This window comes from Acomys minous (genome assembly GCF_964271855.1).
Source record: "Acomys minous genome assembly, chromosome: 13".
NCBI lineage: Eukaryota > Metazoa > Chordata > Mammalia > Rodentia > Muridae > Acomys > Acomys minous.
Window position 1 is genome coordinate 2,423,436 of NC_140495.1, and position 22,904 is coordinate 2,446,339.

Here is a 22,904-nt window from a genome sequence, read left to right on the forward strand (position 1 = left end):
ACACGGTCCCCACGAAGCGTGAACCCAGAGCTTGCCCAGCTGAAGATCCCAGCACAGGCACCCGCTAGCTCCTAATCAGAGAATTCTGTGCCCTGCTGCGTCCTGAAAGCAGAGGGGAGTGTCCTCAGGTAGGCCCCGCCCTACAGCGAAGACTGAAAAACCAACTCTACCCACTCAGAGATAAGCCAGGCACACTTGGGGCCTCAAAAGGCCCTGAGAAGGCCGAGCTGCCTACTGGGAGTGAATAGGAAGGGCAGGTCCCCAGGCCAGCTCTTTCACGTATGTCCCCCCAAACCTCTACCCAACACCCCAGATCCTCACCCACGTATGCCCTCCAGCAGCCGAAAGTTTAGCTTGTCCTCTGGATGCCGAAGGTTGCCGGCATTGTCTATGTACACTAAGTGAGACGGGTCGCTGCTCCGGACCTCGGGGAAGAAGATGGACAGGGACAGCAGCTATAGGTGAGGGCAGAGCTATAGGTGAGGGTGGGACCACTCTGTCATTTTCAAGGGACCCCCATGAGCATCCTCAGATGTCTGTGCCACAACCCCGACCCGCTCCAGTACTTATCACATGGCCCTATGGCTGAGGGCTTACTGTACACTGACACTGTAGCCTTAGGAGGCATAAAACTGCTAAGCAATTTAGATCACATCACTAATAACTAGCGGGGGCAAGCTCAAACCCGGGCCCATGGCAGTGAGCCATAACTGCACCTGCTAAAGTGCAAGGTAAGGGGGCTGATCCCCAGTACAGCAGCTAGCCGGGTCAGGAGCATGGGTGGGAACTGAACCGTCAGGTTCAAAAGGAAAACACACACACACACACACACACACACACACACACACACACACACACACACGTGCACACACCCATCTCTTGCCACCTTGCCTAAGACCACCAAGGACACACAGCTGTGTCCTTTATCTCTACAGATCACTGACCATACCCTAGTTGCACAGAGGAGGCTTTAGTATTTCTTAAATCCTTTCCACATGAAACTGGCAAGACAAAATTCTCCAGTAGTTAAAAACTATATGGTACGGGGCTGGAGGGATGGCCCAGTGGGTAAAGGGCTTACCATGCATTTATGAGGACCTGAAACTCAGAACCCTTATTTAAAAAATCCAGGTGAGGTTACGTGTGCCTGCAATCCCAGTGCGTAGGAACAGAGAGGATGCCGTCCCTGGGGCTAAAAGCCAGCCCAGCTGAATTGGAGAGCTCTGGGTTCAGTGAGAGACCCAGTCTCCAAAACTAAGGAGGGGAGGGGCTGGAGAGTTGGCTCAGTGTTTAAGAGCACTGTCTGCTCTTCCAAGGGTTCAATTCCCAGCACCCACATGGCAGCTCACAACTGTCTATAACTCCAAGATCTGACACCTTCACACCAATGCACATACATTAAAATTAAATAAAAATATACCAAAAAAAAAAAAACCAACTAAGGAGGGGAAAGCTAGGGGAAGACACCTGATGACAGCCTCTGGCCTCCACGTGCACACACTCACAGGAACATGCACATGACCACACACACTTTTAAAAATCTGGTGTGCTGGGCTGGAGAGATGGCTCAGGGGATTAGAGCACTGCTTTCCCTTCCAGAGGTCTTGAGTTCAATTCCCAGCAACCACACGGTGGCTCACAACCATCTATAATGAGATCTGGTGCCCTCTTCTGGCATACAGGGGTACATGCAGGTGGAACACTATACACACAATAAATAAATCTTAAAAAAAAAAAAATCTGGTGTGCTGTGAATACGAGGCCATCTCTTCCCGCCCACACCCCCAAGCACACACTCTGTTCCCACATTCTCCAGGACCCCACGGTACTTCGTACAGCCCTTCAATCTAGGATTGGACGGTGAGCTCAGAGCTTCAGGACCGAAGCCCTCCCCGTTTCTACCTCTCCTTCCACTAAGAGCCCAATAGTTATCAAAACTCTACTTCTAAAAGACCTCAGGGTTCCCTGAAGCGTCTTGGGGGCACCTCCACTCCACCTCAGCCACATTCTCAAACATCCATTTGTCTGTTTTATATATCTGGCTTCCTGGAAGCGTTAGCTAAGCCATGGTTTGCTGCTAAAGAAAGGGAAGAAGGCTGGGGAAGCCCTGTGTCTAATCGCTAAGAGTGCCCTCTGCGGGAGAGAGGGGTTCCCTCTGCTCACGTGACAATGGACTGCGCATGCTCAGGAGACATACCAGGATGTGGACCAGCCGCAGCTCCTCTGGGTTCCGGCATTTCTCTCGGAGCCCCTCTTCCACACAGGGGTCTGAGGGCTCAGGCTCAAAGCCACAGCAGTAGCGATCCAGGCGGTCATGGACCTGCGGAGAAGGCTCGCATGTCACCTGTCCTGCTGGGCCCCGCACCAGCCCAGGGTCACTCTACAACAGTCCTGGGGGGCTGCGTGTGCTGCTCAGCTCTGTACGGCCTCTAGCCAGGGAGGGGTCGTCTGCCCTAATGCTTTCTCTGTTTACGCCTGAAGCCCATGTCAGTATCCTGAAGATGAACTTGGGGTCACAGGACCCCTCTATCCGCTCTTTGCTTTCTCTGCTTTTCTCGTCAGCACTCATCTCTTTAAATTGGCTTGTTAGGAAGGATGGCCAAGGTTAGTCCGTTAAGGCCGCCAGGGCTAGGACCCAACATTGACCCCAGATACCGTCAGGCAGAGTTGATGGACAGCAGGTTGGTATTGCAGAGGTACTGCTGTGTGACGGAATGCCACCTGGTGGCCGACGCCGCGATCACTGCCACCCCTACATCACTCCCTCCTCCCTGTGGACTTAAGAGGCAGAGCGTCATCTGAGCTCAGACACATCCGGTGTCATAAGGAGAACACATATATTTGGATTTCAGGTTGATGACGTTGTTGACGCACAGGTTGTGTCCTCGTTTGTGGACGCGGTGGTGCTGCTGCATACGGGAAAGGGGGGAGGACGGTGGTACCCACAAAAGGTCACTCAGGTCCATAGTCCCCGCTGGCTGAGCAGCAACAGCAGAGGGTAGTCACAGAGCGTGTGTCACCACCCACGCTTGGTGCAGCCTCCACAGTCACCCCCTCCCCCCCAGAGCACCCAGACTTCCTGCACGGGAGCCCCCTTCCCTGCTGAGTCTTGTCTGCGGCCTTGAGGTTGCCTAGACTCAGGCACACAGTGCAGGTGGACCCAGGCTCCTCTCAACACACACCCTCCCTCCTCATCCTCTGTTCTCTGAAACCCGACTGTCAGTGCCGTCCCCCTAAGCCCTCTCCCTCAGGTCCAAGGTGCTCAGGTGCAAGGGCTTAGCAGAGGCTCTTTGTGTGTAGCCCATAAACCCAGGCTCACCCATAAGGGTCCCCATCAACCCATCCCCAAGTTCAGAGAAGCCTTCTGGATGCCGGACAGGCTTTGCCCACCGTGTGGCAGGCCGGAAGTAATACAGAATTACAGCTCCTTTCACGCAGAGCCACTGTCCAAGCAACAGCCTGTCAGAGGCAGTAAGGAGACACTCCGTCCTCAGGGGCTTAGTCCCCACAGGTCTCTGCGGTCTCACACAGACCCTCATTAGGGCTGGGGCTCGATTGCCCATGGTGTACCTGAAGGAGAGATAAGCCTGTTTTTTATGATCCCAAGTGTGGGATCAGAGCGGTCTTGTGAGAGAACAGGTGATGTTAATCCACTAGAAGACCAAGCACCTCATTCAGGAGCTTGATTGTTGCCAGCTGAAAAGATCCCGTGAACAGACTCTGGGAGGAGATTTATAAATGAGCCCAAAACAAGAGGCAGGGCCTTTGGAGACTTGGGATAGTTTTGGCTGTTCATCGCTCCACTTCGAGATGCTCCTAGAGAGACCCACTCGAGAGAAGGCTTCGGGGCTCCAGGCTCCGGCTGAGGTTCCGGGTTCTGGTTACTCCAGGTTCCAGCAGAAGAAATCCTGCTGCTTATGCCTGGAGAATTGTTCCTCGGAACTGACATCCTTACGGTTTTGTTATTGTATTCTTTAATCTGCTTTTCCTATTGTTTAGGTTAGTCGGGTTATAAGTGAGGTACTCTTGGTAAATAAGTTTGTAATAAAATATATTTGATAGGAAAATTGAGCCTATATGTACCCTTCTCATGCCCACATCTTCTGGGCTTTTCTTCCTGCCCTGCCTCTCTTTCCCATTATGCAGCAGAGGTCCTGGCACCAGCCACCTCCCAAATGAACTGCTGGTACTGGGGTCCCTACTGTGTCAAGGGGAGCCCCCGCTAGAGAGAGGCCCCTTACCGTCTCTGTTGCCACCAGGTGTGCAGACCCACCTAGATCCAGTCATACCACACACTGAAACACTCTCGCCTCCGTGTGGCCACGTGGAGAACCACACATGCAGAGCATGGATTTGAAACAGGGCACATGCTTTGGGCACATGGTTGCAAGACTTCCTGGCAGGGACTGGCCAGGGGTTCCCCTCAGGGAGTACAAGCTGTCCCTAGCTTTCCTACTGAGACAGGCCCAAGGCCCAGAGTCCAGCATGGAGTAAGGACTTTGGTGACATGATCACATCTGGAGAGCAGTGGTGTGTGCCATGGTTAGGGTCTTGTTGCTGCTGCTGCTGCTGCTGCTGCTGCTGCTGTTTTGACAACCTGACACAAACCAGGGTCATTTTGGAAGAGGGAACGTCGATTGAGAAAATGCCTCCATCAGAGTAAGTCTGTGAGGCATTTACTGGATTGATGTAGGTTGGGCCCAGCCCACCTAGGCAGGTGGTCCTGGGGTGTATAAGGAAGCGGGCTGAGCAAGCCATGGGGAGCAAGCTGGTAAGCAGCACCCTCCACGGCCTCCACTTCAGTTCCTGCCTCCAGGTTCCTGCTTTGGAATCCCTGACCTGACTTCCTTTCAGGATGTAACCGGATAAACCGTTTTCCTCCCGGGCTGCTTTTGGGCGTGGTGTTTACCACAGCAATAGAAAGCCAACTAGGACAAGTCCCGCAGAACCCCTGCTTGCTGCTTTGCCTTTGGCTGGAGGCTCAGTGCTAAGGCAGCCCTAGCAAGACTGGAATGTGACAGCGGCAACTGCTCTGCCCTTGGAACACAGTCAGAGCCAGCAGAGGACCCCTGGCTCCTGCCAGGCCCTCCCTGACCGTGCCTCCGGGCCTCCCCATCCAGATTTCCAGCCATGTGGCTTTTATTCACAGAGCAGGCTTCAAGGAGTGTCAGCCAGCACCACATTTTCAGCACTGGCCCTCTGAAATCTGTGCCCACCACGGATGCCTGGCAGGAAGGGGTGCCTGCCAAGGTGCCAAGTTGATTATTTTGCCATGCTTTGTTTTCTCATCAGCTCAAGCCACAACTCACATTCCTTCAGGACTTCGCATCCCCCCACTTTGAAAAATGAGGAGTTACCCAAAGAAATGATGATTCCTTGCAGTTCCAGTGCACTGAGCCAGCCCAGCAGTGCTGCAAAACTGTAACTCAATCCGGGGCTTTCAGTTAGCCAAGGCCTTGCAAAGCTCAGGCAGGCTGTGTATGTAGGCTCCACCCTGCGAGCTTTACCCAGACAGCCAAGAGGGACAGTGAGCTGTGGACAGAGCCTGGCTGTGTGCTTAAGGCGGCATAGCAGGAGTGGTGACCCCTGGATTTGAAGCCAGGAGGTCTGGCTCTGTCCCTGAAGACAGATGGTGTGGCAGGCATATATTTTCTGCATTTAGTCAAGGCTGTGAATTCTTGGACAGGAAAATGAATTACCAAAATTAACTAAAATAAACGGTCTGACCCCCAGGACCCAGAATGCATTCGACACAGTTGAAACTTAGTGAGGTCGTCTGAATGTAGGAAGAGCAACGCACGGTCCCCAAGGAGGTCTGCGGTCACTGGAAACCTGCCCACCATTCCCACTGCCTGGTTTCAGGGGAGGCCTGGCTCTGTCACCTCCAAGCAGACACCACAGTTGGCCAACAAGGCCACACTGACAGAGATGGAAGGCCGAGCCAGGGCCAGCACATGGTGTGGGTAGCCCTAGTCCCTTGACTAGACTGACCAGGCTCCTAGGCCAAGCCAGGTGGATTCCAGAAAAGATGTCTGCTTTCTTGCGGCCCACACCTTTCACCCTCCTCACTTCCCTTTCCACTTGGCAGCCCAGGTGTTGTGAGACCTTCGCTGGGGGGGTGGGGGGTGGGGCTGGGCCTGGGGGGTGGGGGGTGGGGCTGGGCCTGGGGGGTTGGGGGTGGGGATGGGGTGGGGTGGGGTGGTCATTCTCTCCTTATAGAAACACTACCTTTTCCATAGCTCAGGGCCATACACATACATGGACATGTGGATACATGCACGTACATATGCACACATACACAACAAAATTAAAATTATATAAGCCAACGGATAAACTAGGCATGGCAGTATATGCTTCTATATAAAGTGCTGGGGGCGCAGGGGGGGGGAGACAGAGGGATCCCCAGGGTGCACCTACTGCCAGGTTAGCCCAAGTTGACTAGTTCCAGGCCAAATGTTAAAAAAAAAAAGTTCAACAGGCACCAGAGGAATGGAATGCAACTCAAAAGTCGACAGCCTCTGGCCTCAGCATGTCCACCCTGTCCACACACCCATGCCATACACATAGGGGAGGGGACGGGAGAAGACGACGACCATACAGAAATCACAACCCCTCCACAGTCAGTGCACAGCCACCCGGGACGTATGCTGGAAGGAAGGACACTGACTTTGATGTCTCAGGATTACTACCACTATGACGGAAACGCCATAACCAAAAGCGAACGGGAGGAAAGGCTTTGCTTGGCTTACACTTCCAGCTAGCAGTCCATGGCCGAGGGGGAGCCTGGAGGCGGGAGCTGATGCAGAGGCCATGGCGAGTGCTGCCGGCTCGCTCAGCCTGTTCCTGTAGAACCCAGGACCACCAGCGCAGGATGGCACCACCCACAGTGAGCCGGGACCTCCCCCAGCAACCGCTAATCAAGAACACGCCTGGCAAGCGAATCTGTGGAGGCGTTTTTGTAATGGAGGTCCCCTCCTTTCAGATGACTCTAGCTTGTCATAAAACTGGCCAAGACAGACCAACCAGGGAAAATACCAGAAGATGCCTCCTGGAAGCAGAGGCAGATGGAACACAAAGCCTCTTCCTGGCAACTAGGAAACATGTCTTTTTGATTTATTGGTTTGTTTTGTTTTTAAGACAGAATTTCTCCGTGTAGCCCTGGTTATTCTGGAACTTATGATGTAGACCAGGCTGGCAGCAGATTCACAGAGATCCACCTGCCTCTGCCTCCCGAGTGCTGGGGTTAGAGGTGTGCACCACCACGCCCAGTGAACGGTACATTTTAGGGCACAACTTTGCTGTCAGTCCATAAGATTTTTTTTCAGTCCGTAAGAATTTGTTTTGTTTTGTTTTTCAAGACAAGGTTTCTCTGTGTAGCCTTGGCCATCCTAGACTCACTTTGTAGACCAGGCTGGCCTCGAACTCACAGCAATCCTCCTGCCTCTGCCTCCCGAGTGCTGGGATTAAAAGCATGTGACACCACACCCGGCTCAGTCCGTAAGAATTGATTTCAATAAAATTCAAGGATTTGGTGTAGAGGAATGTTAGTTCAGAACATGGCTGTTCTAGCAAGAGATCACATGCAAAGACTTTCTAGGTCTGTGCGATCCAGCTGAAATACAAATACACTTTTAATTCAGAAGACAGAGGCAAACAGATCTGAGTTCAAGGCCAGCCTGGTAAAGAGCAAGTTTCAGAAAGAAAAGCTTAGGCCCAGGCCTGGTGGTACATGCCTTTAATCCCAAAGGGAGGTACAATTTTTTGTAGAAGGAAGCACCCATGTTTGAAAGTGATGTCTAAGTGAGTGACAGAAAAGGTGACCAATCAGAGAAGATTTGACAGGATAGGACACACCCAGCTCTCACGAGAAGAGAGGAAAGGGAAGTTACTTAAGAGGCAGTTTTACAGAGAGAGGAGGCAGTTTTACCAGGACAGTAATAGAGAGATGGGTTGCAGAGAGAGAACTCAGGAGAAAACAGAATGAGCCAGAGACTGAGAAGAAGCCAGGAGATTAGAGCAGATGGCTGAGTTAGTCTGAGGCCGAGCAGAGCAATTCTGAGCCAAGAAATTAGCCAGATAAGTCAGCTAGGAGAGGAGTGTGAGCCAGAACAGCTGAGCCAAACCAGCCAGCCCAGAGCTTAGAAAGAACTAGAAAGGGTGAGCTCATTAAGCAGTAAGTCCCAGAGGCTGAAAACACTCTAGGCCCAGGTTAGATTGTATGTAGGCTAGAAGCTTCCAGGACTAGGCCTGGGTTAGCAAAAGCAGGCAGTTAGCCTCACAGACAACAATTGAAACAGGTGAATAAAAGTTACTTTTACAATTTGGGAACAAAAGAATGGAAGTAACACGCTGACTGTAAAAAATCACTTGAAAGCACCATTCCAGCAAACTCTGAAAATAAGCAATGAGGCAACACCCCACTTTGTAATCAAAGCATTGCGTCTCTGGCATCTGGAATAGTACAGTCTAGAAACAGCCCCACGTACGTAAAGACGTTGGCTCTCTGGGGAGCCTCTCAAAGGATGGCAATGAGTCTCCACAAAGGACACCAGGACAGTTAGGCTTAAAATACTTCCAGATGGATCCAAGATGGGTAAGAAAACAGAAGAGAACTTTTAAAATGACTGAAGCAAGGGCGGCCTTTTGAAAAACCACAGACTCACTGTTAGGATTCAGCTTCAATCCGCCTACCTATGACATCATTGCCTACCTGTGATGTCATCGTCTGCCTGTGACATCATTGCCTATCTATGATGTCATTGCCTACCTGCCACGGGGTGTGGCCCTGCCCAGGGCTATATAAAAGAACAGACCCACCTCGCGTCTCTCACCTCCCCCCACCCCCTCTTACCTCTCCCTCCTCTGCTTTCTCCCTCTCCCTCTCTCCCTGTCTGTCTCCCTCTCTCTCTGTCTCTCTGTCTCCCTCTCTCCCTCTCTGTCTCTGTGTGTCTCTCTCTGTCTCTCTCTGTGTGTCTCTCTCTGTCTCTCTCCCTCTCTCACCCTTCCCCCTTTCCTTCTCTCCCTATTCTCATTTAATAAACGTTTTCATCTAATATCTGTTGTCTGGCATCTAATTTTTTTTTAATTATTAAAACTCACCAGTTAGAAAGCAAAGCTTGGTTCATTTTTTACAGAGCAAAGTGAGATTTCCACACAGCAAGAAGTATACACAAAGCACTGACAATTGAGGCTGCGGTGGGCGGGGGGCGGGGAGGTAGTGCAAGCACCCTAGTCTCCTGACTCTCCCCAGACTAGCCCGGGACCAGTTGTCTCCCAGTACTCTTGCAAGCTTCACTGTGGGACTGGACCCCACGCACCCTTGGGGATTCCGACTGAGGCAGAAGCATCAGGTTTCCGTGAGGAGGAGACAGAGTTGGGCTGGGTGACAGAGACAAAAGGCACAATGGGAGCCCTTGTGTTGCTCCCCCCCCCCCCCAGGAAGTGCCAGACCAGAGTCCTGGCCGCTAAGCCTTCTGGGTCCTGGCCTTGGGGGCCATGAGTCTCCTTCAAATGCCAACACTGCCAACTGAACCCACAGCCCTCCTGACTTCTACACAACTCAGACTGTGACACGCTCCTGGAAGGCAGGCTGGAGGTCATTGCCAGCCTTACCACCCACAGGAGTCCCCACAAGGTGAGTCTCACAGTGCCCTGTGGAGGGCCAGGGAACACAACCCCCCAGAGGCTTTGAGCCCCACACCCCAGGTCTATAAGCAGTTCATAGTTGTGGGGGGCAGGAAGCTGTTCACGCTCTGGTAACCCCTCACCCTGTTCCTGGGAGCAACCCCAGATTCCTGGGACTTCAGTGGAACCATTTCCTCCCTCCCCACCTGTGTATGTGTGTGTGTATGTGTGTGTGTGTGTGTATGTGTGTGTGTGTGTATGTGTGTGTGTGTATGTGTGTGTGTGTATGTGTGTGTGTGTGTATGTGTGTGTGTGTATGTGTGTGTGTATGTGTGTGTGTATGTGTGTGTGTGTATGTGTGTGTATGTGTGTGTGTGTATGTGTGTGTGTGTGTATGTGTGTGTGTGTGTGTATGTGTGTGTGTATGTGTGTGTGTGTGTATGTGTGTGTGTATGTGTGTGTGTGTATGTGTGTGTGTGTATGTGTGTGTGTGTGTATGTGTGTGTGTGTGTATGTGTGTGTGTATGTGTGTGTGTGTATGTGTGTGTGTGTATGTGTGTGTGTGTGTATGTGTGTGTGTGTATGTGTGTGTGTGTATGTGTGTGTATGTGTGTGTGTGTGTATGTGTGTGTGTGTATGTGTGTGTATGTGTGTGTGTGTGTATGTGTGTGTGTGTATGTGTGTGTGTGTGTATGTATGTGTGTGTGTATGTGTGTGTGTGTATGTGTGTGTGTGTGTGTATGTGTGTGTGTGTATGTGTGTGTGTGTATGTGTGTGTGTATGTGTGTGTGTATGTGTGTGTGTGTGTGTGTACCCTTCTCCCTCCCTCCCTCCCTCTCTCTCTTTCTCTCCTTTCTCCCTCTCCCTCCTTCTCTTTGTCTCTGTCTCTGCCCCCCCCCCTCTCCGTCTCTTCCTCTCTGGAGTAAACAGAAATAGACTCCCCAGGAAACACGTAGGAGAAAAGCCCCTTGTGCAGGGAATCATGGGAAGTATCCTGGCCTCTGAGAAGGAGGTTTCTGGGTCCCCAGGTTGTGGGGGTTGCTAACAGTGTGAGGGAGCCTGGCTGCAGACCACTCTAACTAAGTGAGCCGATTCCGGGGTTTGTGGCCAGTTGAGCACCTCCGGTTCCCACGCAAAAGTGCGCATTCTGCAGGCCTCAAGGTTTCGAGGAAGGTGCCTTGAGCCAGGCAGCTGTTTTTCTTGACTACTGTCCAGTCAAGGTGGCATGATCCCAGCCCGGTGGTGTCTGACCACACAGCTGACCTGTGTGTGCCTTGGCTGCAGAGATTTCTGTCCCCACAGCAGAACTTGGCAGCTGAGCAGGATTCCAAGCTTCAGTCCCAGAGATGAACAGAGGGGCTCTGTGCAGAGCAGAGAGCGATTGTGAGCATGTCGCTGGAGTGCCGCGCGGCAGGGGGCTGCTCCCGGGTCTCAAGGCTCCAGGGCCTCCCAGGCCCCGTCCCTGGCCAGCTCAACTCTGTGAGAAGGGAGTGAGCTCTGGAGCCAGGCCAGTCAGGCTCTCCATCCCTGGCTGTGACCTTGAACTAGGAATCTCTCAGACCTCAATGGCTCAATTTTATTTTTCACTAATAACTACTGTGTCTCTGTGTGTGTGTTCACGTGCATGCTTCTACATATCTGTGCTTGTGCATACAAAAGCCAGCAGCCCTCCTCCCATGTGTCCTTCATGCACCTTCCCCCACCCCCCAGGGTCCCTCTCTGATTAGATCCCAGGGCTGTTTCCCTTCCCCACCACTGGGATTTCAGGCACACACAGCCACACTTGGCTTTCACGTGGGAGCCGGGGATTGAACCCGGGTCTTCATGTTTGCACAGCAAGCACTTTACCAACTGAGCTGTCTCCCGCTGCTAGCTTGGGTTTAGACCGTGGATAAAGATGGCATTTCACCAGTGAGGGTGCCATGGGCTGTTCCTGAATAGTACTGGGTATGGCGCCTACTGTTTACCAAGTTTATACCCCTCACCAGGTGCTTGTGTTGAGTCCGTAAAAGGCCTCGCACACAGAAGCCACTCAGGCTGGGATACCATCTGACACAGGCTGGGCCCACAGGCAGACAGGAGGACAAGCATCCCGCTGAGGTAGTTTATGTTTTACCTAACTTTAAGACACTCCAGCCCTCGAGCTGTGTGGAACACGCACACAGGGCACGTCTTGGTTTCTTTTCCCATTGCTGTGATAAAAATGCCCCCCTACAAAAGCAGCATAGGAGACAAAGGGCTTATCCTACCTCATGATTCAGGGGGATGGTCACATGTGTATACAATCAAAACGTTCCCTGCCCTCTCTCAGCTTCTCGGTTGTGGGTGTGAATCACCAGCTGATGCCCACAGCCCCAGTAGACCTTCACCTTGATGTCCAGTTCTGCCTCGGACCCCACCTCACCCTCCACACAGCAACTCTGAGCTTTTCTCTTGCCAGGCAGAGAAGCAAGACGCTCGATTGACCACAGTGAGTGCTCAGTGTCCAGACTGGGGGGCACCACCCACCCCTTTACACTTTCCTCTCATTCTCTCTGCCTCTCTCTGTCTCTCTCTCTCTGTCTCTCTGTCTCTCTGTCTCTCTCTCTCTCTCTCTCTCTCTCTCTCTCTCTCTCTCTCTCGCTCTTTCTCTGTCTCTCTCTCTCCATGTTGGCTCAGGGTTAAGGTCACTTGCTGACCTTGCAGTGAATCCAAGTTCGATTCCCAGTACCCACACGGCAGCTCACAGTCACGTGTGACTACAGCACCAAGGGGCTTGGAGCCCTCCCTCCTCAGCCTCTGTGGCCACCAGGCATAAATGTAGTAAACAGACATTCATAAAAATAAAATAAAATAAACACATCAAAAATTGTAGAGAGTGGGGACCTGTTATGTCAGCAATGGCATTTGGAGGAAGCGTCCTGCTTTCATGATTTGGGATTTAAAACAATTTCCAGTAATTTCTGTCATGGCCCTAAACAGGCTTCTGCTATTTCTGCAACAGGGCATGTGTGTGTGTGCGCACATGTGTGTGTCTGTGTGTGTGCACATGTTCGTGTGGCAGGTTCCCACATGCCATGAAGCTAAATGTGCATGTGTGAATTATGGAGACAACAGGTCACCTTGGAATGTCCTCCTCAGTTACTTTTGGAGGCAGGGGTCCCCCACTGAGCCCTGGCTGCCTGGCCCACCTCCCAGTCAGGAGCTACACGCATGCACTGCATGGCAGGCGCTTTAGTGACTGAGGCCTGTCTCCCAGCCCCCACGTCTGCCCTTTTGTGCTACTTATTTATCAAAGCAGTGCTCTCAGCATTGGTGACTAGCAAATCAAAGTACCAGTCATCCATGAAAAATGAAGTGCTGAAGATGCCCAACGTCCTATAGAATCAACATCTAAGCTAACACTAACTCTTCACTTAAAAATAAGCAAGCATAGACCTCTCATTAACATACACATTTGCTTTCATCTTTAATAGGTAGCAAGATTTTATGTATACTTGAGAATTGTTTTTTTAAATTATATATATATATATACATATATATATATATATGTATATATATATATATAATTGTTATTGTTGTTGCTGTTTCTCTGATAGAAGAGAGAGACAGGGTTTCTCTGTGTAGCCCTGTCCTGGACTAACTTTGTAGACCAGGCTGGCCTCGAACTCAAAAATCCACCTGCCTCTGCCTCCTAAGTACTGGGATTTAAGGCGTGTGTCACCACTGCCTGGCCTAACAAAATTTTTTAATAATTTATTATCAGTAAATGTTTTATTTATATACCTATTTTACATTCCTATATACCCAGGGTAATAAAAATTTCTTGGATAAAACAGGATCACAAATGGAATTTTTGTTGTTGTTGTTGGTAGTGGTTGGGTTTTTGTTGTTGTTGTTGTTTGGGTGTTTTGCCTGCGTGTTTGTCTGTGTGTGAGGCCAGAAGATGGCATCAGATCCCCCCCTGAAGTTTCAGATGGCTGTGAGACTCTGCAGGTCCTGAGAATCAAGCTCTGGTCCTCAATAGAGGCAGCCAGTGTTCTTAACCACTGAGCCATGTATCTAGTCCCTGAGTGGAAGACTATTTAAGAAGCCCTGTTCTAGAAGCACCGCAGGATAAACAGGCAGAAAATGTAGAACAGCAGATGCTGGATGGTCAAAGGCCAGCACTGTGGGACGTGGGCATCCTGGCTGGGCAAAGCCGGCCTTTGCCTGGAACCCCTTAACTCCCTAGCACTCCGCCCCACTGCCCGGCCACACCTACCTGCAGCAGGAAGTCAAAGAGAGCCAAACGTGCCCACTCAGCCTCGTGGATGCCCAGGCACGGGGTCTGGCCCAGCCCGCTGCAGCCCTGGGCCAGCAGGGCCTGATACTGCAGCCAGCCCAAGGCCAGAGAGTTCTGGTCCTCCTCTGGGTCTCCCAGGTGCTGCACGTCAGGCGCCCACCAGATGATGGGCCTCACACTGCCGTCTGTGTAGCGGTAGGGCAGAAGGGGGTCGCGGAAGCTCCGGGCTACAGCAGGCAGGCTCCGCTGGAGTCCCAGCACACGGTCCACATGAAAGGATAAGACTTCATGCAGGTCCCTGGGCCTCTTGATCAGGCCACAGAGGCCCTGGGAGCAGAACTGGCTGAGCCTGAGAGAAGACGTGTTCCGAAGGGCACCCCCAGCAGATAGTCCGACCTGCAGCACCTGCCCGTGGGCAGGGACCCTGGCTTTGCCTACCACCTCCCCGTGGGTCAGTAGCCAGAGAGTCTGTACGTCATGATCTGTAAACCACAGTGGAACCTGCCCCTCAGCCGCAGCGCTGGCCTGCCCAGGGGCCTCAGTATCACACCAAGAGGACCTTTGCAGCTCCTCAGCAGAGCCAGGCCACCAATGAGTCCCTGGCCCTGAGGTAATGCCCCCAGCCTTCCCACTAGTAAAGACTCCTGGCAAGGCAGGCCCCTTGGCTCCTGGCAAGGCATCCCCGGCATCCGCCCGCTGGGGCCTAAAGCTCACTGCAGCAGCACCGCTCCGTGCCTGGGAGGTTGCCTGGCTGCTCCCTGTGAGTGGGATAACTAGGGTGTCTGTCCTACTCTGCGTCTGGAGGCGAGGACCATCATGCCAAGGCTGGCCCAGGGGCGTATCTCCTGCATCTTCTGTTAGAAGTACGTGATGCTGGGCATTGAGTGTCCGATCTCCAGTCACCGTGATATCTCTCCTGACCCTCAGTGGGTGTCTGCTTCTGTCTACTTTCCTTTGGTGGCTTTGCTTCTCGGCACAGACCAAGACGGAATTTCTGGGCAAAGCCCGGCTCTTCCGGAGGCCCAGGTGCCTCGCCCGCTGCCTCCAGCTGGAGTTCAAAATCTGCTGGAAGCTGGGGTTAGGTGAGCCAATTTCCCCCCGAGGCTCCATGGAACCAAGTCCCGGGGTGAAAGCTGGATGCTCTGGGGGAAAGTGAGTGACAGCAACTGCAGACAGAAGCATCAAGAGGCAGGATGCCATCACTGGCCGCTTCCTGCCACGGAGCCTTCTCCAGAACCAAGATGCCTGGGGGTAGGAAAAAAAAAAAAGATAGCTGAGACCTGGGAAACTCATCAGCTCCAAAATACAGAACAATGAACAACGGCAGTGAACAGTGCTCGAGGGACAGAAAGCCACCGCAGAAGGACACCTAGCTGCCTCTCAGTGGGGAGCAGGACAGCCCAGCCAGCTGCACCCCTACCTCAGAGCTTGGCTTGCTTCTTAGCCAGCCTTCACTGAAGCTTGCAGACATACCTGGACCTCTCTGGATAAGCCAGCACACAACACTGCCGTGCCTCACAACAGACTCTCTCCACATCTGCGTGTGTCTCTACCCACCATCTAGGGCTGACACCATCCCTGTCAGTTTTGTGGTCTTTATTGCCGTTTCAAATACAAACACAAATAAAGCGTCGTTGGAAGCCATGCTAAGAAAATCAGAGCCAGGGGCCCAGCCACTGAAGCTCACACTGCTCTTCCGGTGGACGTGAGATCGGTTCCCAGCACCCCTACTGGGCAGCTCCCAGCTGCTCATAACCCCACTTGCATGAGATCTGGCCCCTCTTTCAGCCTCCATGGGGTACCCATACTGACACAGAAACTCATGTGCTTGTGCACGCACACGCACATGCACACACGCACGCACGCGCGCGCGCGCACACACACACACACACACAGAGAGAGAGAGAGAGAGAGAGAGAGAGAGAGAGAGAGGAGAGAATAAAATAAATCTTTAAAAAATAAAGAGTGAAGACAATTGGTGAGGGAAAAATCTCCTTCTCCTTCCCTGCAGAAATAAATCCAGGGCCCTGGTCTGAGGGGACACCACAGAGCGCTGTGCTGAGCACCCAGTGTGCGCATCTCTGCAGAAACACCTGAGAACCTATACAAACAACATCAAGAGAAGTTGTGGGGCCCACTTCTCTCCATCCCTTTCCATGGTGTGGTGACCCCTTTAAACATCAGGACAACTTGAGAAACTGGGATTATGTAAGTCTTACATTAAAGCTAAGAGCAGGAAGATCAGGGCCAACGAACTGGCAGCGATAGAAAAGGAAAGTGCCCGTGGGAACATCTGTTTGTGTTTTTCTTCTTCTAAAGAGAGGGGGGAAGGAGAGAGAGAGAAAGGAGAGAGAGACAGACAGACAGACAGACAGACAGACAGACAGACAGAGAGAAGTATTTTCAAGTTGAAATCATAATCTCTGTTCTCAAAGGGCTGGGTACCCCTGGGAAAAACAGATCACCTAAGATGGGCTGAGAAGGTGGGGTGTGTGGTGTGTGGACCCCGCTGTCAACATTACTTGGCTTCAGGAGACCTGGGGACGTTGGCAGATGTGCAGAGAGAGGGGCTCAGAATGTCCCACAGAGGCCACGGCCACACACACACGAAGCTTCGGGAAAAGAAAAGCAGCTTTGGTCAAACTGGAAAAAAACATCCTCTGAAGATAAATATTCAGCCAAATAACAAAGTGTGTGTGAAAAGGCAAGGGTGGTAACGCAGAATATTCTAGACAGTCTCCAGGAGGAACTTGAGCCGACTTTCCCTGTGTGCCAAGACCACGATGCTGCCAAGCGTGTGCAGTCAGCCCTGAGAGGACCGTGGCAGAAGGTCTCAGCAGCCACTCTCCTCTCTAACCCCCGCTGCCACCCTTCAGCAGGTTGCCTTTTAGTTCCTAGGGGAAGATGCCATGGGCCAATAGCTACATCCTCCCTGAGCTGCAGAGGTGAAGGGAGAGCCAGGTACCCGGCCTGGTCTGAGCTTCCAAATCTACAAACAACATGGAAGCCACACACCTCTGTCTTTGTGTTTCAGAAAATAAAACAGGATTACTGCTCCCTCAGAGGGCCTACTGTGAGGACCAAATTAATCAAATCATGTAGTGGGCCCACTGCACCCTTCCTGTGAGTGCTGGGGTCCCTGCTGCTCTCTCCGGCTGTGGTTTGATAAGTTGCCTGTGTTTGAACACTTGGTCCTCAGCAGTTGGCCCTGCTTCAGAATGTTGTGGGACCTTTAGTTAGTCTTGATGGAGGGAGTGGGTCATCGGGGTGTATGGGCCTTGAGGTTTGATAGCTGATCCCCACTTCCTGTCCTTCCTCAACTTCCTGACGGGGGGGGGGGGGGGATGTAATATGACCAGCTGCTTCACACTCCCGAGGCCTGGTGCTCCCACTGCCCGGTGCTCCCGAGGCCTGGTGGTCCCGAGACTCAGTGCTCCCACGGCCTAGTACTCCTGAGGTCCGGTGCTTCTGAGGCTCAGTGCTCCCATGGCCTGGTGCTCCCGAGGCCCGGTGCTCTCGCTGCCCGGCTTCTCTACCGTGCTTCCGGTTCTCCATCCGTGGGTCACATAAACCCTTCCCCCTTAAGCTGCTTTTGCAATGAGGACGGTAAGTAATACATGCCCCCAGTTTCTAGACACCGTCATCTTTCTGGGGTCTGAAAACTGCCCCCCTCAGGTTTGGGCACATCATAAGATCAGAATAAAAAGTGGGGATGTGCAAGAGGCATCAAAGGAAGCTTTTTTATTGTAAAACCTCAAGTGTGGGCTGGGAAGAGGCCACCTGGCAGGACGGCCCCGGCAGAGGTTCTGTGCAAAGATGAAGGGCGATGGGATGACACGCGGGAAGGAAGCGGGAAGGTGGGACCAGACGGGAGGAGTGCAGAGGGCGATGGGATGACACGCGGGGAAGGAAGCGGGAAGGTGGGACCAGAGGGGAGGAGTGCAGAGGGCGATGGGATGACACGCGGGAAGGAAGCGGGAAGGTGGGACCAGACGGGAGGAGTGCAGAGGGCGATGGGATGACACGCGGGGAAGGAAGCGGGAAGGTGGGACCAGAGGGGAGGAGTGCAGAGGGCGATGGGATGACACGCGGGGAAGGAAGCGGGAAGGTGGGACCAGAGGGGAGGAGTGCAGAGGGAGCGAAGGTGCAGCCCCCGGGGAGGATGCAGGTGCGCCAGCAGCCACGTCTTTTGTTTTAGCTTCTTAATATGTGTTGTTTGTTTATTTTGTGCTGTGTGTGTGCATGTGCACAAGTGTGTGTGGGTGTGTCATGTGACACTGTGTGGATATAGTCTGTGTGTGAGTGTGTAAGTCCTGTGTATAAGTCCCAAATATGTATATGTGTGTGAATCCTGTGATAGAGTGTGTGTGTACATGTATGTGAGTGTGTGTACATGTATGTGAGTGTGTGTAAATGTATGTGAGTGTGTGTACATGTATGTGAGTGTGTGTCCAGTGACAGTATGTCTATGAAAGTCTTGTGACTGTGTGTCTGTGAAAGTCCTGTGATTGTGTGTATGTGTGTGTATCCAATGACAGTGTTATAAGTCCTATGACTGAGTGTGTGTGTGTGTGTGTACATGTATGTGTGCCCAGTGACAGTATGTCTGTGAAAGTCTTGTGATTGTGTGTGTGTGTGTTCAATGACAGTGTGTCTGTGAAAGTCCTGTGACTGTGTGTGTGTGTGTGTGTGTCCAATGACAGTGTTACAAGTCCTATGACTGAGTGTGTGCCAAAGTGTGTGTGTGTGTGTGTGTGTGTGTGTGTGTGTGTGTGTTTAGTAAAAGCTGGCTCTGGCTCTGATTTTGGGGTCATTTCTAAAGATGTGCCAAGCCTTGATTCCTGACCTTTGTCCTCTTCTGACCCCTCCTTCCCTTACCACCAGCCACTGACTCATCCCTACTCAGTCTGGGGCTGGCGAAGAGTCCGGAATGTTGAGATCCTATGCCATTTCACTCAGGTTAAATAACTGTCCTGACAGAACTCTGGCGGGGTGAGAAAGATCACATGATCTGACTTTCAGAGAGTCAGATTAAAGCCACATGTCAGCACCGTCACACGTCACTGTAACTGTGGGACTCTGCCACTCTTATTTTCCAACACCAGACCCCAGGCAGGGAGCACACTATGGGCACCGGCCCAACCACAGGCGCACAGAGACCCTCTCCTGCAGATCTGTGGGGCATCTGGAGACTGAGCTGTCCCTTCCACGCGGGCAGAGGCCCAGGCTGCCTGTCTCCAAAGCCACCAGCTGCCCAGTGCGCAGCCCCTTGGGGGAATTGTGATTTTCTTACCACATCAGCGATTCCATGTCAGGAAAGGGCTTTCCCCCTGTAATTTCTGGCTCAGCCAATTTAAAGGAAGAAAAGCTAAGGGACAGAAACTAAGTGTTCACTTGGTGCTCCCTGTGTGCCTGGGGCTGTTTGAGGGACTCTCTTACGTTAGTTGTGATCGCCCTGACAAAGGTATAAGCCAGAGACTAGAGCAGTTATTTATTCACCACCCCATTTTACAGGGGTATCCAGGCAGCACCAGACACAAACCCACCTGATGCTATATGCTGGGAAAGCCCCAGCTGGAACTCACGGAGATCATGATGACTTTCAGGAATGTCCTGGCTCAGAATGCAGACTTAACTGTTTAGGGACTGGCCAGCTGGTCCGCAAAGAAAGAGGCACACAAGACAGAGGTGTGTGTGCGGCTGCCCCTGGGCACAAAGGCAAAATGTTTGAAGGGGAATAAAAAAAATTTTGTTATTGTTGTTATTGTTTGAGACAGGGTTTCTCTGTGTAGCCTTGGCTGTCCTGGGCTCACTCTGTAGACCAGGCTGGCCTCGAACTCACAGTGATCCGCCTGCCTCTGCCTCCCAAGTGCTGGGATTAAAGGTGTGTGCCGTCACACCCAGCTGAGAATAAAAATGTTTTGAGCTACACATTCATTCAAAACATAAGCTGCTGTGTCTCTTCTCTGTGTTTTTTCTTAATTTCTATAATCAGGAGGCTAACAACATCAAATTAGAAATGCCAGTTTCCTAATTATCTGTGCACTCAAAGCAAACAGGCAACAGAAGCCGGAGACTCGGGCAGGTTCTATACTTCCTTATTGTTCCAGAAGCAGCGCAACACTCTAGACTAGAGCCCAGAAAGTTAAAAACATCTGACTAACGTGGTGAAGCAGCTATTCCTGCTAACAGCCGCTGACTGCGCACATGCCCTGTGCCAGCCACTCTCCACACCAATGGTGCGCATGCTCCATAGTGACCTTGTCACCAGAAACATCCAGAGCATAGAACCAAAGAACCGCACTCAACGTCACCCGACTAGTATTGTGGCAGGCAGGCAGGAGTTAATTGTTTTCCAAGATCATAAACTTCTCAGCCATCACAGAGTGGTGGGGAAGACTGCCAGTCCTGAAAAGCAGGGATGGCCTTAGAGAGGAGCTGAACGCGGGAAAGCGCCACTGTGGTGCCTTCTAGCAGCTGCCCCTTCCCAGGCCTCAGGAAGGCCCAACTTCACACAGATGTTTTCTGCGGCTTCTCAGCCCTCTAGCCCAGAGCCATCCAACCCAAACTGAAGCAAATCCACAGCTGTAAAGAGTTCTAGTATCTGGGGCTGGAGAGATGGCTCAGAGGTTAAGGGCACTGACTGCTCCTCCAGAGGTCCTGAGTTTCAATTCCCAGCAACCACATGGTGGCTCACAACCATCTACAGTGAGATCTGGCTGGCCTCTTGGCCTGCAAGTGTACATGCAGGCAGAACACTGTATACATAATGAATGAATGAATGAATCAATAAACGATAAGTCTTTAAAACAAACAAACAAAAAACCTTTAAAAAAAAAAAAGAGTTCTAGTATCTGAATGTGGTGGCCAAAGGCTATAATCCCAGCACTGATGGGCTGAGGCAGGAGGATTGCTGCATATTAGAGGCCAGCCTGGGCTTCAGAGACCATCTCTAAAGTAGCAAACAAGTGCAGGAGCAGCTCCTATGCAAGACTGCAGCAAGGTGGTCTTTTTCAGTGACCTTACGGAAGTGTGGCTCCTGGCTGCCAGTGGTCTCCCAGAAGTCCCCAGGACAAACCCAGATCGTGTGCAGGAACGCCAGCATCTTTGTGCCTGGGAACCCTGGCCACCTGTGAGTGGTAGCTACTGAGTTAAACCCACAGAAGCAGGAACTGTCATGGTCTCAGAGAGTCCTGCCCAGCAATCCTGGGGGCCTGGGGATGAGACCTGAGAGTCCTCAGTGGCCAGGAGAGGCCCCCGGCCCAGAACTCAGGAGCCTGAGGTCAGAAGGAGAGAGCCTAGCAACAGCCAGAAAGGAGAGCAAGGGAGAGACAGAGAGGGGAGGGGAGGGAGGGGAAGAGAGAGGAGAGGGTGAGGGGGAGGGGAGGGGGAGGAGGGGGAGGGATGGGGAGGGGAGGGGGAGGAGAGGGGAGGGGAGGGGGAGGAGGGGAGGGAGAGAGGAGGGGGAGGGGAAGGAGGGGGAGGGATGGGGAGGGGAGGGGGAGGAGAGGGGAGGGGAGGGGGAGGAGGGGAGGGAGAGGAGAGGGGGAGGGGGAGGGAGGGGGAGGGATGGGGAGGGGAGGGGGAGGAGAGGGGAGGGGAGGGGGAGGAGGGGAGGGAGAGGGGAGGGGGAGGGGAGGAGGGGGAGGGCATGGGGAGGGGAGGGGGAGGAGGGGAGGGAGCGGGGAGGGGGAGGGAGGGGAGGGAGAGGGGAGGGGGAGGGGAAGGAGGGGGAGGGGGAGGAAGTGAGAAGACACGGGGAAGGGGAAGGGAGGGGGAGGGGAGAGGAGGGGAGGGAGAAAATTTTTGCACAAGTCTAGACAGTCAAAAGAGACATTTGCACAGTTTGCAGTCACTAACAGTAGCTCACAAGTCAAGGAGAAGGAGAGAGAGCTAAACTGGGGAATTATGCCATCAGAGCTCAAACCATGGTCACCGGGCTGGGGGGCTCACCTTGGGTCCCTGTTGCTTGGCTGGTAGTCAGGCTTGGTGAGTCTCTATCCACTGATCTTTAAAATAGCCCAGTAACCCATAGCCTATGCATCCAAAGGATCAAAGAGTCAATAAGATAATGAATTTTAAAAAACCTTGACATTTCAGCGTTTTAGCAGAATTATAGATTATTCTACAATGGTCTGCAGTCCAGTAAAGCCTTACAGCTGAGGGGAGTGGCCCTGTCATGGCCAGTGTGGTGCCCAGTGAACAGGAGATGCTTTCCAAGACTCTTTTGCTGTTTGTTTTGGTTTTTAGATGCCTGTGTTGTTTGTTTGCTTGTTTTAGTGGTTCTTGTGTGAGACAGACTCTTTGTAACCAAGCTGGCCTTGAACATAGAGCAATAATCTTCCTCAATCTTAGTGCTGTCTAGTTTTATGTCAACTTGACTTGGCTTAAGTCATCTGGGAAGAAGGAACCTCAGTTGAGAAAATGCCCCCTGTGGTGTCTGAATGAGACCAGTCACCAGGGCGTGGAACTGTTTGAGTGGATTAGAAGGATTAGGAGGCATGGCCTCTTTGGAGGAAGTGTGGACCTAGGAGTGGGCTTTGAGATTTCAAAAGCCGTGTCCCCTCCCTTCTCCCCATCTCCCTCCCTCCTTTCCTCCCTCCCTCCTTCCCTGTTTCCCTCCCTCCTTCTGTCCCTCCCTCCCTGAGGATCAGGATGGAGACCTCTCAGCCACTTCTCCAGCACCACGCCTGCCTGTGTGCCGCCATGCTCCCCCCATGTTGACGACGGACTAACCTCTGGACTGTTAAATTTTTTTTTTTTTTAAATAAGAGTTGTCATGGTCAGCTGTCTCTTCACAGCGATGGACACTGCCCCACTGGATTGGCCTGTGGGTAAGCCTAGGGTGCTTTTTCATAATTAGTGATTGAGGTGGGCCAGGGGAGGGCTCAGCCTACTGTGGGTGGGGCCACCCGTGGGCTGGTGGTCCTGAGTGGCTGAACAAGCCACGGGGAGCAAGTCAGTAAGCAGCACCCCTGCATGGCCTCTGCATCAGCTCACCCTGACTTCCTTCAGC

At 52.4% G+C, this 22,904-nt stretch overlaps 1 protein-coding gene across 2 annotated transcripts in view; it reads right to left on the reverse strand.

Moving 5' to 3' along the window:
* The window catches only part of GASK1A (golgi associated kinase 1A), a 401,830-nt gene that overhangs the window by 374,030 nt on the left and 4,896 nt on the right, over positions 1-22,904 (reverse strand). For both annotated transcript variants that reach the window (XR_014773851.1, XM_084754209.1), the window contains exons 2-4: positions 13,868-15,133; positions 2,198-2,320; positions 322-425 (exon numbers count right to left, since the gene is read on the reverse strand). Coding sequence is in view for 1 of the 2 variants with exons in the window: in XM_084754209.1 (XP_084610335.1) it covers positions 322-425; positions 2,198-2,320; positions 13,868-15,133 (1,493 nt within the window). In the remaining variant the exon portion in view is untranslated. The remainder of the gene's footprint in view (positions 1-321; positions 426-2,197; positions 2,321-13,867; positions 15,134-22,904) is intronic.